The following is a 14,338-nucleotide window of genomic DNA, read 5'->3' as shown; positions in this document are numbered from 1 at the left end:
CCCCCCCGGCCCCACGCTCCTCACACGGTCGCGCCCCGCCAGCACCGGCTGCACCCCCGCGCGGCTTTGTTACGGCCCGAGCCTTGGGCACTGCGGAGCTGGGGGGGACCGGGACGAGGGGGGCGGGCGCTCCGAGGGCCCCCCAACCGCCGCCAACGGCCCCCAACGGTCCCCAACCGCCGCCAGCCTCGCCTCGCCTCGCCTCGCCTCACCTGCGCGTGGCGCCGGCGCCGCCCCCGCCCCCCTCCCATGGAGGAGCCGCCGCCGCCCCGTGCTCGTGCCCGTGCCCGTGCACGAGCGCCCGCGCTCTTTCCCGCGCCCCGCCCCCCGCGGCTTGGGCCCCGCCCCCGCCGCTCCCCGCCCCATACTGGCCGCCGCCGCCGCCGCCGCTGCGCTTCCGGGAGCGCCACATAAGTCGCGTCTGAGGGGCAGCGGCCGCCGTGGGGAGCAGGGCGGAGGGGAGCGGCCGCGGTACCTCGGCTGCAGCCGGTGAGTGCGCGGCGGCGGCGCCCCGCGGCCGGTTGGGGGCCCGGGGGCGCGGCGCGCAGGGCGGGGAGAGGTGGGAGGGGGGAAGGAAAAAAAGATCGCATCGGCGCCGCTCTGCGCATGCGCGGGTCTTGCCGCGCTGAGGTGCCCACACCCGGCGTGGGCGGGGCGGTGGCTGAGGGCGGCGCGGTGCATGATGGGGGTTGTAGTCTGGAGGGCGTGGCGGGAGGGGGACGGCGGGGGTCTCTTCCCGCCCCGTGGGCTGCCATGGCCGCGGGCAGGCGGCGCCATCTTGGCAGCCCCCCGTGGCGCCCTGGTGCCGAAAGGTGCGGCCGGGGGTGCTGGCTGTGGGGCTGGAAACCGCCTCGCAGTTACTGTGGTGTTCGTGCGGGAAAGTGGGCGTTAAAAAGCGAATTAGCCGAGTGTTGCGAGCCACAACTGCTTTGGCTAAGATGCTGAAACAAAGAGTTATAGGGAACTTCCACCTTCTGCTTTCTTCTCCTCCTCCTTAAAAGGTGTTGAGAGCTGATTAGCACCTGTATAATTATGCCATTTTTATAGAGTCCCATATACAAGTAATGGCAGAGGTAGCACGTGAATTACCTGTAGCAATGATTTTTTCTAAAATAAAACTGGAAGATCACGTAACTTGTTGTCTTCAGATTTACTTTTTTTCCTAAGATAGAGCAAAACAAACTATAAAGATCTTAACACTGGGGGGAAAAATGAGCAGGGACACAGGAAACCAAATATACAGGCAGGAAGCACTCTTAATGTCTCCCTTCTGGGCAGTGATCCAGCAATCTGCTCCAGTACTTAAATCAGTTGCTTTAGGTTCCTGCTCGGTACACTAAATGCATGTGGATGCTACGTAATGTGTTCTTTCTTCCCCGGCTTATGTGCACACCACCCAGTTTTTATAGCAGAAACTGGCACAGCAGGAATGAGGACAGTTTCTCCTCAGCTGAAAAGAGCTGTGGTCCTGCTCACATGTATCTTCTGGATGTGCAACATTGTTAATTTTTTTAGAGCCCACAGCCATGTGCTGCAGAGGAAACATTCACTGTCTCAAACAAGACATGCACAATAAGCAAAAACTACAGGAAGAATACAGGCTATTCTGGAATGTGTTTTCTTGCCATGTGTGAAAATCTGTCAAACCAAAATGGTCCATTATCCCAATGTTTCAGTGAGGAATTATACCTAGCTACTTTTGACTTCCAGATGTGCTTGGGTAACTGCTGATTCACATTCAGGAGAAGCCCTGAGCGAAGCTTAAGTGCATATCCCTTGTAGATAGAGTGCTGGTAAAGAACAGTTAAAATAATCTTTTCTTATCAGATATACTAGTTAATCAACTGCTTTAAAACAACAAAAATAATACTTTTATCATGGTAGCCTCACCTTCCTTCCTGCTCTTATCCAATTTACCAACTCTGTCAAGTGTTTTGGCTTGTACTATCAGCTCTAAGTTTCCAAGAAACTGCTCTGCCAGCCAAGATTGCTAGAAACAGTGCCATGTTCTGGCTTCACTCCTTCCTATTCTGAAACACCCTCTTTCCTGGTAGAGAGGGTTGTACTGCTAAGCATTTTATCTGTACGAGTTCTCTCAATTAGGGGAATTTTGCTTTAAAATTGTAATGTTGAATGACAAGAGACTTGGCTGTTTGTGAAAGCCAGGTCTTGGTTATGTAAAACAAAGTATTCAGTGGGGCAAAGGTCTTGTCATTACTTGAATGTGAAGTTCCTGGCATTCATTTGACGTTGATAACACAGCCCAGCTATATACGAGGAATATGATATTCTATAAATAACATACAGCATTTTACTTTCTGGGAGAAACAGTGTGACTAAAAGCAGACATAATCACAGTAGAGCTCTTTACCTCTTTCCAGTTCCCGGTGTAGTAAAGGCAGGTGAGAATCTCCAAATTGGAAAATAAATATCCCAACTTACACATTAATCTTTCAAATAGCATCACTGCATGATGAAATTGCATGGATGCTGGAGTGACTGGATATTGTCGTTATCCCTACAATCATGTGCCACTTAGCAGATAGGGCAGACTACCTGATTATTGCTTTTAGCAGGCTATGCATTGCCATGCTGTGTAGTCTTGGGACACTGCAAAGATCAGAAATTTGGCGAATGCTCTGGATAACCAGCATTCATTAAAAAATTATGACATGGCAGACTCCGAGTCTGATCATGCTCTTGTAGGAGGCAATTAGAGCAGGATCAAAGAGCTGCTTCATCTACTAGTTTATTAATGCAGGAGCAGACCTTAAAAAACAACAACAACAAAAAACAACCCTGAAATCACACAGTGTCTGCATGAATATGTCTGCCTATCATTAATTGATAATTATTTTGAGGCTACTCATGGTAGACCTAAACTTTTCCTGTGCCAATGACGCATTTTCCTAATGATATTTTAGTTTATTAATATGATCAGAACAGTCAGCCCATGTCAGGGAATTAACTGCCTACTTATGTGCAGAATCACGTTTGGGACTTCAGAATCCAGTTGTCAGACGAATTAATGATGAAAATAAATTTGTCAGTCTCTGTCTGGGGAGTTGGTTTCTCCTATTTGTCTGTTTTCTCATCAGGGTGTCTATTTGGACACATTTAATCCCCAGCACAACTGTATGGGGAAACTATCCAAATGTTTAAGAAAAATTATTTCTTTCTGGTTTCATTTTCCTCCCCATTCTGCAATGAATACAGTGGAAGACTCCATCATTCAGAAGTTTTAAAATATACATTGACAAAACTAACCTTGTATACAACAGAGTAGCGTGCTCAATAGTGTTCCTTATCCTTATCTCTCATGTTGATGACAGCATGGGTTATCAAAAGCAGTGCAGTGCATGGTGTGATAGGCTCTCAGGGGCACAAAGCTTGAAAGATACGAAGCAATTCATAGGATTAAAATACAGCTGCCCTAAGCTTTCTGGAGAGAGAGCTCAATTGGATCAGTCAACATGCTGCATTATCAGGATACCTCTGTCTAACTATAGTAATCCAGTAAATTAAACTAGCCTAAACAAGGAGAAACTTGAAGATATGCTGCTGTGGCAGTTGCTCCATCTGACAAATATTGTGCATTTTGTGCAGGTTAGCAATGGTACGCAGTGGAAAAAATGGTGGCCTCCACCTGAAGCAGATTGAATACTACAAAAGAACGGGGGAATATCATCCCACCACGTTATCAAGTGAAAGAAGTGGAATCAGGAGAGCAGCCAAAAAATTTGTTTTCAAAGGTAAACATATTATTTCAAACTAATTGGAAATTTTAATTTTTTAGGTGAAGATGTACTGATACAAGAATTGAAAGTGCTATCTTGCTCTGCAGAATGCTATGATGTTAATATACATCCTTCATGAAACACACAGGCCGCCTATCCCACGTTAATATATAACAGAATGTTTGCAGAAACACTACCTGCTTGAGTCCTTACTGGAAAGGTTTTATGTATCTGTCTGAAAGCCAAGCCTTGTTTTAGATACTAGGTTTGTATCCATTGCAACCCACGATTCATAGAACTGCAGGAGGACAAGCCCTGGTCTGCAGCTATTGACAGGGAACATTTGACCCTGGGCTGGAGCACCCTGGATGTGGGCAGCAATGCAAGCATGGGTTTGCTGTCTGTCACCTTGGAGCCTCCACACCCACCCTAGCTTTGTTGTATCCTCAGGAAGAAATCTGCAGGTATTGAGCCTTGGTGGTTTGCTTTGTGCTCTCAATCCCATCAAACCTGCCCAGCCTTTGCAGAGAAAAAAAGCAGGAAGGAGTTAAAGCTGCGGATCACAACGTACAGTTACTTGGCAGGGAGGCAATATGTCTCATAACAAATCCTGCATTCCCTTCTCACTCCCAGCACTAGGTTTAGTTTCTGATGGACTTCCCATGAGACCATAGTTTGCAGTCTGACTTGACCTTGTAACACCTCATGTCCAGGTTAATAAATACTGGTGAATGCTTGGCTCTTGGGAGAAAATAGTTAAAAAGAAAATTCAAACAAACACACAGACAAAAACAAACAAAACACCAAAAACAAAACAAAACCTACTTTCACACAAAGGTAAAATGAAGATGGCTTATTAAATTCTATACTGGGTCATGCCCTGTAGTTTACTAAACTAAACAACTGCAGAAGGCAAAGCACTCATGTATAACTTCCTGGTATTTTTCTTCCAGAAAATAAATTGTTCTATGTTGGAAAAGACAGAAAACAAATGCGCCTGGTAATTGTTTCAGATGAAGAGAAGAAAAAAGTGCTTGCGAAATGCCATGAAAATGCTGCAGGCACACATCACGGTATATCAAGGACACTGACTTTAGTGGAATCTAATTACTACTGGACCTCTATAACAAATGATGTCAAACAGTGGGTATGGTTTCATAGCTACAGGATATTTTTTTAATGTAGTCTGTGTTGCAAGCATTTTGTAATCATATGACTTTGATACAGTAATCACCCATACTGCTTCATGATGAGGAAACATAAGCTAACAATCAAACTGTAAATTGACTGTATGCCGAAGCACAGTGCTTTCTTTTTCTTTTTTCTTTTATTATTGACCTTGTAGTTTGCAGTATGTTAGCCAATGGTAGGGAGCCATACTGCATTTCAGTATGCGGGTCACATGGGGTCTTTTGGAGAGATTTCTTTGGCAAGCTGTATTGCCTATCTTCATTAAGATGCGGTGTACAGCTGGCCAGAGTGGCTGCTGGCAGATGAAAATTGGCTTCTGCCTTCAAACTAGGTGTGTTTGGGAAGCAAGTAAGCAAATTGATGCTTAGGACAGTTCCTTCTCCTCCTTCACCCAAATATATGTTCACATAATCCCTAGGCAGAACATGATCCATGAGCAAACCCTATGTAAAAATGTTCCTTGTGGCAAAATTATTGCTGCTATCAGCTTGCTGTATCACCTAAGTATTTAGAGTCCATGTGCAACTGTAGCATGAACTGAAAATGAGTCTTTGCTTTCGCTTCAGACTTAGAAAAGTCTGGTTCTGTCCTGTAGCTAAAGCTGACCCGTGTTCTGTATGGCTGATGGTGCTTACTGCCAATGTTTGACAGCCACAGCATACTCAAAAGAACCAAAAGGGAAATTATTGGGATTTTTTTCCTTTCAATCCAGATGTTCCATACTTCCTTTAGCATTTACAGATTATCGTTTTAAAGTTTATACTATGGACCTGAAAGAGCGCAGTGCTCTCAGGATGAGCACAGTTCATCCTGAACTGCTGTGCATTTCCTTTCCCTGGCCTTCACTATTTGGTTTTGTTTTGTTTTTATCCTGGGGCTGAAAAACCTAATGACAAAAAATCATAGGAAAAGATAAAAACGAGTTCATCTGACATTGCCTGGGTCTGACCTGACCTAGAGAGGAATAATGGAGATTTATGATATTTTGTTGTTGTAAACCTTCTACATCACTTTTTATTGATAGCATCTCCCCTGGTTTCTGCACTAGGTATATGCATGCCAGCATTGCCAAGTGGCAAAGAATACAACCACCACCACGCCCAAACCACACCCTATCAAAGCAGAGGACCCCTGGACAGCAGTCACTGTAGCCCTAGTGGGACCTTTTAATGTTACCAACAGAAGCCACAAGTATATCATAATCATGATAGATTTGTTCACAAAATGGGCTGTTATTTTGCCTCTGCATGACACTTCAGCAGCTGAAATTGCTAAGGCAATCATCAATGTATTTTTCTTATATGGACCACCTCAAAAAATGCCTATTGATCAAGGGAAGGAGCTTGCTCATCAGGTATGTCTTTACATAGGTTTTGTTTGTTTGTTTTTGAGAAAAATACTTTTTTTTTTTCCCCATAATAATTTTAGGCCATTCTTGTGGGAAAAAAAATACATAAATCCGATACCCGAATGTTTATTTTCTTTAATCAAAAAAAGTAGGTTCAGAAATTGACAAACTGATTATTTGCAATTGTAATATTATGCAGCATTTCCCAGGGTTGTTTTCTTTTGGTAAAGAGCAAAAAATGCATAATGTGTATCTTGCCACTTAATTGGAGTGGCTCAAACTTTCACATACCAACATGTTGCTGTATTTCGTCTGTCAAGTATTTCATATTGCTCAGTATAGCAGATAGGCTAATGTCAAAAATATCCTTAGATACAGTGATAAAGAAGAATTACTCACTCTTTGATCCCTTCAGAGATCATGAAATCATGAGGCTATGATATGGAAAAAATGACAAATTGTGTTAGTGGCAGAAGTGCTTTTAGAAACCATCTATTACTGGCTCCAGAGCTATACTGATTCCTTTAGCTCTCATTCCTAAGTCTGGACTGTTACGTGGGAATATGTATAGAAGAGTTTTGCTTGGCCATCATCTTACCAACAAAGTAGGTAGAAACTTTCAATAATTGTCTTCTTTTTCTTTTTAAGATAAACAAAGAACTATTTGCGCTGTTTGGAATGAAACAAATAGTATTGTCTTATCCTCAGACTGATGAAGTAAATGAAAGAACGTGCAAGACAATCAAAGCTTTCCTTAACAAATACTGCACAGACCATCCAAATGATTGGGATGAACATTTGTCTGCTATTGCCTATGCATTCAATTTGACTAATTTGGTAAGTCAAAGTTCTTCCTTTTTTGACTGAAGTCCTCCAAAATGCCTGCAAAATGGTATGTTAAATTTGCTTGCTTTTTGCTCCCCACTTAAACAGGAGCCAGATCAAACCACTCCCTATTTCCAAATGTTTAATCGTAACCCATATGTTGTTGAACCAATGAATGTATGTATGGAAGAAGACAATATGTTTGCCAAAATATTTGAAGCAACCAAAAGAGCCAGTCAAGCACTGGAAGAAGAGAAAACCTCAGACTGTCAGGTAAATGGTGTAATTTCAAATTTTCCTAGGATGGGGACAGAAGAGAGAAAAGATGGAAAGACTTGAGGTTCAAAGTATAACCTTTAGCAATATATTTTTTTTCTTCTCTTTGGCCTGGGGTCCCTAGATTCCAGCGTACGTATGCTTGTATGCATATGGAAGGAGTAAACTTGAGAGGAGACCTATTTCCAGGAGATTCATGTTTGACTTTGAGGGCTAAGTATGCATGGAAGCTGAAAAACATTGCCTATGGACTATTGACTTAGAACATGAAGATAAAATCCCCTTCTACAGAACTCTCTAGCTTTACACATTATGAATTACACACATCTAAAGACATCTAATATTTTTGATATTGCATTATTAACCAATGTTATGAAAATACATGATTACTTCTGGAAAAAGAAAATGTACTTCATATCTATATCTTTTGCAGGTGGAGAAAACCTCTTCAGATGAACAGAAAACCAGAAACAAAATCACTGTCAAAAAGAAGACAAAGCAATTAAATACCCTTCAACTTAAAGTTGGTCATGAAGTTCTCAGACAAAGAAAAAACTGGTGGAAAGATGGTCGTTTCCAGTCAGAATGGGTTGGTCCATGTATTATAGATTATATCACAGATAATGGCTGTGCAATTTTAAGAGATGCTACAGGATCCAGGTTGAAAAGACCCATCAAGATGTCTCACCTCAAGCCATACATAAGAGGGTCCAATGAAAAAGGTATATACGTGTGTATTTTATGTGTGTGTATATGTTTGTATGTATTTTTGTTAAGTTTTCCTGTCATGTCTTGGTGTTAGGTGAGGTAGTGAGCAAGTATCATTCACTCACTAGTGTGAATTAAACCACTGGGTAGTAATTACTGTAATCAATTTTCAGTAATGAGAGCAGTGAGTGTGAGTGGCTTTAAACCTATGCAGAACATGGAACAGAGCTAATGAATCATGTTTAAAGCCTGTGTAAAAATAGTTTCCATTACAGTTGCTTTTAATATGTGGTTTGGCCCTGTTAATGCTGGCTGGCCAAAACATGTGAGAAGTATAATTCAGCTGAACTATATTCAAAGAGCATTTTTTAACTCGTATGTTCCTGTTTTGATATAGACAGGATTCACATTAATTTTCCTCATGCAATGGGAATGTAATTTCTTTTGCCTTATCTGACTAGTATATATGGTACCTGTTTAGAGTTTATTTTTGAGCAACCAAAACAGCCTATTTGCTAAAACCTTAAAAAACAAAGACTACCTCAGAGAGCTGATTTTTGAAGAGTTAGTTTTAAGTTTCAGTACTGAAGAGGTAAACAGATTTCTTGTCCCAGAGCAATAAAATGTCATGCTCAAAAGTAGAATTTGCGGAAATTCCCAAACACTTGGGAAATCAACTGACAATGTTACTCTTACACATTCAGTGTACTCTTTTGCAATGGTGCTGCTTTAATCAAACAACAGCAGCTGTTTCTTTTCTGCTGATGCTATCTTTGGGTCACTTCAGGCATTTGGAATAAAACAAGTACTCAGTGTTCGGAAGACTTTTGTCTCAGAACTGCTTTGTTCAGGGTTCTTGAAATGAAATTCCTACCCTCTTGGCATGTGTGGTTAAGTCCTGATTCTTCAAAATGCATAAACTGCATTGAGACAGCCACCTCTTCCATCACCTCCTAAAACTGAGGAGCTTGCAAAGCTGAAACTAATTCTGGAATTTCACATAGGAAGCTGGTATTGAGGCCACTTGTCAGCCTCCATTGCAGTTTGAGTAAACAAGAACAGCAGTGTCACATTGCTTCTCCTGGACACTGCTCTGCATCTCATTCTGCATCTTCCAGCTCTTTGCTGAATTACTGAGCTGTATGGAGGAAGTCACATATGTGTCCTGCAGGCAGGTCCTCTCCAGCTGCTGCAATGACTTCGGAATGTGGAAAAAGTGCATCTTAGGTGAGGTATCTGTGGTCTGTAGGTGTTATTAAGTATTTTGCTTACACTTCAGATTTTGGAGCAGCGTATCTTCTCTGTATAACACTAGAAGCATGGATTTAGACTCTTTAAGCAGGAAAGACAAGTCCTGGAAATGGAGTGCTTATTTTTTTTACATGATTTGAAAATCTTCTGCAGGTAAGAAAGGGCAAATAGAAGCAAGGTATTTTTCAAACCTTTTGTAACAATCTTGACCTAAAGATTACTCTTGAGTCAGTGCATTGATATATGCTCTTGGTATAGGCATTACAGATTAAAAGTCTGTGTGGACCTGGGTTGTTTCTTGCTACCCAGATGTTTGTATAGCCTAGTAGAGGTTGCAGGACACCATGCAGATGTACGTAAGTACATCCGTGTGTCTGAAGCAATACTTTTTCTTGTTTGAGTGTTGTTTATTTTAAATATTAATCTCAATAGAATCCCAGTGGCTCCAGTGCTCAGACAATTCAGAAGTGCAAATACTTTGCACTTCAGATTGAGGACACATCTGTCAAGAAACATAACTTGCGAAGGAATTTGTAGCCCCTAAAATACTTGATTTGATGTAAGGGTCCTCATTTGAGTAAGAAAGTTGGCCCTAAGTCATCTTCCAAAACAAAAGTATAAACCCCATGAGGACAGTTACACATTTAATTTGGCTGGTCAGACTATTTTTATTTTATTTGAACTCACTTGGAAAAATCAAACATAGCAAGCATATGCTAGATAGAAGAAAAGTTCAGTAGTACCATACAGAAGCAATCAACATTATGGCCTTTACATTCCATAAAACTGTTTTATTTCTTTATTTCTTAAAGTCTATTGTTTTGAATTGTGATTTCCCAGCAATAGTTAGGAGATGACACATTACTTTGTGAGTTGGTGTACAACATGGAAGAATCCACATGCCTGTTCTTGTTTGGTATTATTAGTTCAGTAGCTGACTATGACAAGCCTCAAGCTAGTCCACTGACGTAGCAAAAAAAGAAGAAAAAAAAAAAAAGGCAAACTTTCCTTCTTAACATGAAGTACTGCAAGCATTATTTTATGGATATATGAGATGCAACCAAATATTTGGTGCTTAGTGAAATTAGCACCATGTAATCAGATTCCTGCCACTCAAACTTTCTTGTCATCTTACAAAAATAGTTTTGAAAAGTAAGTTGGCAACTCACTATCATTTTAAGTATGGCTTTCAGTAAACTAGGACCATCTACTTTAATGGGTGCTTTTATTTTGCAGACAACCACTACTTCTTACAAGGTGCAGTAGTTGTTGACCATGACTACATTGGTGTATCTGAAAGATCATATACTCCAAGCCAGCAAGACCCTATTGCTGAAGGGGAAATAAACACCTATGCAAGAGGTGTCATGTCTGTGGCGCAAGTGCCACTTTCAGCCTGCAAAGACCAAGATCCAACAGATGGCAAACATCAGTCTGAGGCAACAGAAGATCATTGCATTGAACCAAACAATGCAAAGCCAGAGCAATGGCCTTCACCTTGCTGGACACTTCCGACCAAGATAGAAGACACTTAAGCAAGCTGTCTCCTGTCATAGTTCAGTGGCAGTTTGGAGCGCCTGTGGCAGACTGAACGGTTCTAAATTCCACAGCCAAATCCACTTTACTCTATGAATTTAAGAATACTGCAGGTATTCAGTGGTTAATTTATATAGGCATTAAGAAGCAATCACTCTGTTAACAAAATGTAGGCACAACCTAGTAAAAGCACATGTTCTACTACTGTTTGAATTTAAGAGCACTATAAGTGTTCTTAAGTGTAAGTGGTTAATTTACGTGGGCATTGAGAAGTAATCACTGGAGTACCAGAAATACTGTCCCAACCTAGTGAAAGTGTAAGTAGTTTTCATTGTGCATTTGAATTCCAATTTTTGCTGGTAAAATGGCAATATGGCCCAACCCTACTGTCACCCTCTCAGGACACAGCACATCCTTTCACAGTAATGACATTTTCATTAATCCTTACCTGACTCATTGCTAATATGTAGACGTATTGTGGGATAAATATGAACTAAGCAACTTAAAATATTTTTTTTCTCCCCTGTACAAATGTAAAGAAGATTATGTTGTCATTTTCTTGTTAAAGAACTGTTTCTCATTCTTTCTGAGAAGCTGCAAGCTTGGACTTTCACAGGTTTTAATTTGTAGTCTAACTCACCCCTCTAAGATCTCACAAAACAGTAAAGCCATCAAAATCAAATACAGCGAGTATTTTGCATATGAAACAGTGCGGCTTTCGCTGCTCCCTGCTCATCAAAGCTCTGCTAAGGAGAGCAATTTCAGTTCCTCACATGTGGCAGAATCTTAGCAGTGGTCAGCATTCATTTGTGCTTTCCTCACAAACATCTGGTTTCCCTGACTTCTTCCCAGATCTAGCGTGGGTTTGGAGATTTCCGCTGACAGTTCTCTAGGAAAGGTGAGGACCAGCATTACTTATTCTCTGAATTCCTTGAGTAAGTTATTACAGGCTTCCTGCAAGGAAGACTCTATTTCATGGTAAGATGAAAACATATCTACTGCTAAAGTTACGTGAACAGGAACTCTTTCACGTGTAAAACTGATGAGGGCAAGCTGGTTCTATTTATAGGGGAGTGACAGGAAGAGGAAGAATGCTAGTAGAGAGCTGAATTTAGAAATGCAGCAACTTATGTCAGTTGCTGAGGAGGACTTGCTTATCTTGCTCTCTGAATAGCTGTATTCTGTCATCTTTGCTGCTGGATGTCATGTGACATAATACAGGTGGCTTTTAGTTAGCTTAAATGGCTGGATGCATTGCTATTGTCTCTTGTCAAAATCTAGAAGAAGAAAGTATTGTTTATTAAAGGTTTTCAGCTAATCTTAGGTAAAAAGACTTTGTCCTCAAGGCTAATGAGATATTTAGCTTATGCAGAAATTCACACCCATTGTGCAGTATGCCCACAGTGTCATGGGCCTGAGCTGTGTAAAAGAACAGCGCAGCACAATGGTGGTATTCCAGCGTCTGATCTTAAAACCCCTCTGAAAGTGCTTAATTCTCAGTACTTTTTCCCCACTGAGACTGAGAAGGCAGTTGCGGGGAGGCAACTGGGGATGTGGGCTGTACAGAATGGTGTGCAGCCCACAGTATTTGCGGTGGGTGTGGACAGCAGCAAAACATATTTATTAACTGCTGCTACCTGCAGGTTGTGCCGCCCTCTGGGGACTGCTGCTCTTCGGATCTCTGCTCTAGTGCAGTCAAGGTACGGTTGGGAAAATATGCCTGTTGTCTTTTTTGTTGTTGTTGTTTGTTTGTTTATTTTTATTTTTTTATTTTTTTTAAGAAAAAAGCTAGGGAATTCTTTGAAATTACATTGAACTATTTGAACATTGAATAGAAAAAAAAAAAGCTTGCAAACGGGATGTAACTGGAGCATTGGCCTTACTTGGATTTTATTTTTTCCACCAGTAGTGAGCGCTGTGGTCACACAGTATTTTTTTTTTTCTCCAGAACAGCAATATAAAGAGAACAGCCAGTTCAGGTGCTGTGCCCAGTTTCATGGGCAGCGGCAATTCAAGTCCTGAACCTTCCCGAGCAACCAGAACGGTGGCTACCAGATCCTTTAACAGAGACCCAGGTTATTTAAACCAATCCCTCCTCCTTCATATCTGCCTTTATTTCTTCCACTACGCAGAGTGATCACTACCCAGAATAACATCTGCTAGGATGGCTTTATATTGTTAGATGCATTGTGTGTGTGTGTGAAATATATATATAATTATATATTATATATATTTTTGCTTTACCTTCCCTGTTCCTTATTCAGACGCAGTTCAGTGGAGCCCTTTTCTGTGGTAGGTGTGCAGGGGAGCTCTAGGGTAACGAGTGCTGTGTACTTGTTATAGCTACATTGGAGAGAAATAAAATGCTAAACTGGTAGTGGATAGGAAAAACAGCAACTATTTAACAAACTGTGTAATGCTGATCATTCAGGTTTCCTAGTAATTGCGATATACTGTGTTAACAGGCAGCCATTAGTGCCTCTTGGATGCTCCCAAATGAGACCTTCTCTGCACATGGGAGGTTTATTGAAATAAAATACAGGAGTTTCAAGCTAGCAACTCAAAAAGCAATCACTGGAAACTGAAAAAAGATGCCACCAGGAAAACTGAGACATAGCAAGCAGCATGCTGTGCTTGGTAAGCTGAGGGAAACCTCACACCTTGGCCTAGTGAAGCATTCCTCAGTATGTCCCTATGCCCACAGTGAGTCGTCAGCACCAGCTTCTGGCTCATGTTTTGACCAACCTGTATAAAATTACTAATGCCCATCTGTAATCGTCTTCTCCACTGGCACACAGGTCTGATTTACGATGGGATAGTAGTGGAAGACTACTGTTGCCGTAAAAGCGTTCATGGAAATTCTGTTTTCACATAGAGTTTGTGCCCCCTCATGGCCTCTTTCTCAGAGAAGAGAAATAGAAGGGAGCACAGCATGAAGGAACTGACAATTCCCTTGTTTCTTCCAGAGCAGAAATATGAGCGTTTTTCCTTTGGGTTTGCTACTACCACTAATTACCACCTCCTGTTTGTACTGGGTCTGGCTGGGATGTTAACTTTCCCTGCAGCAGCCCATACTGTGCTGTGCTCTGCACTTGTAGTTGGAACAGCAGTGTTATCCACACCAGTGTTGTGTCTACTGCTGAGCAGCACTGGCACAGCATTGGGCCTCTCTCTAACCCTCCTAAGGGGTGGGCAAAAAGTGTGAAGAGAAACATCACCAGGGCAGCTGACCTAAACCAGCCAAAGGGATATTCCATACCATGTGATGCCACACCCAGCAATAAAAGGTGGAAACAGGAAGAAGAGGGGAGGGGTGGGCTCTTGTTGGGAAAATGTAGGTCCTCCTCCCAAACACCAGCTATGTGTGTTGAGGCCCTGCTTCAAGGATGTGGTCAATCATCGCTCATTTGTGGGAAGTAGAGAGTAATTTGTTTCCTCTGCACTTCCACATAGCCTTCATTTGTTT

General features: G+C 41.9%; 1 protein-coding gene across 1 annotated transcript; it reads left to right on the top strand.

The window, feature by feature from the left end:
- Positions 1-375: 375 nt before the first annotated feature.
- GIN1 (gypsy retrotransposon integrase 1) lies at positions 376-10,871 on the top strand (the record flags this gene model as incomplete). Its single annotated transcript, XM_084305756.1, has 8 exons — positions 376-489; positions 3,607-3,752; positions 4,691-4,884; positions 5,977-6,282; positions 6,925-7,113; positions 7,210-7,374; positions 7,811-8,099; positions 10,573-10,871. The coding sequence occupies exons 2-8, from the start codon at positions 3,614-3,616 to the stop codon at positions 10,869-10,871; spliced, it is 1,581 nt and encodes a 526-aa protein (XP_084161882.1). The 5' UTR covers positions 376-489; positions 3,607-3,613.
- Positions 10,872-14,338: the final 3,467 nt, after the last annotated feature.

This window comes from Netta rufina (genome assembly GCF_964035555.1).
Source record: "Netta rufina genome assembly, chromosome: Z".
Taxonomy (NCBI): domain Eukaryota; kingdom Metazoa; phylum Chordata; class Aves; order Anseriformes; family Anatidae; genus Netta; species Netta rufina.
The sequence above is the reverse complement of the archived record's forward strand: the minus strand, read 5'-3'. Positions and strand labels throughout refer to the sequence as shown.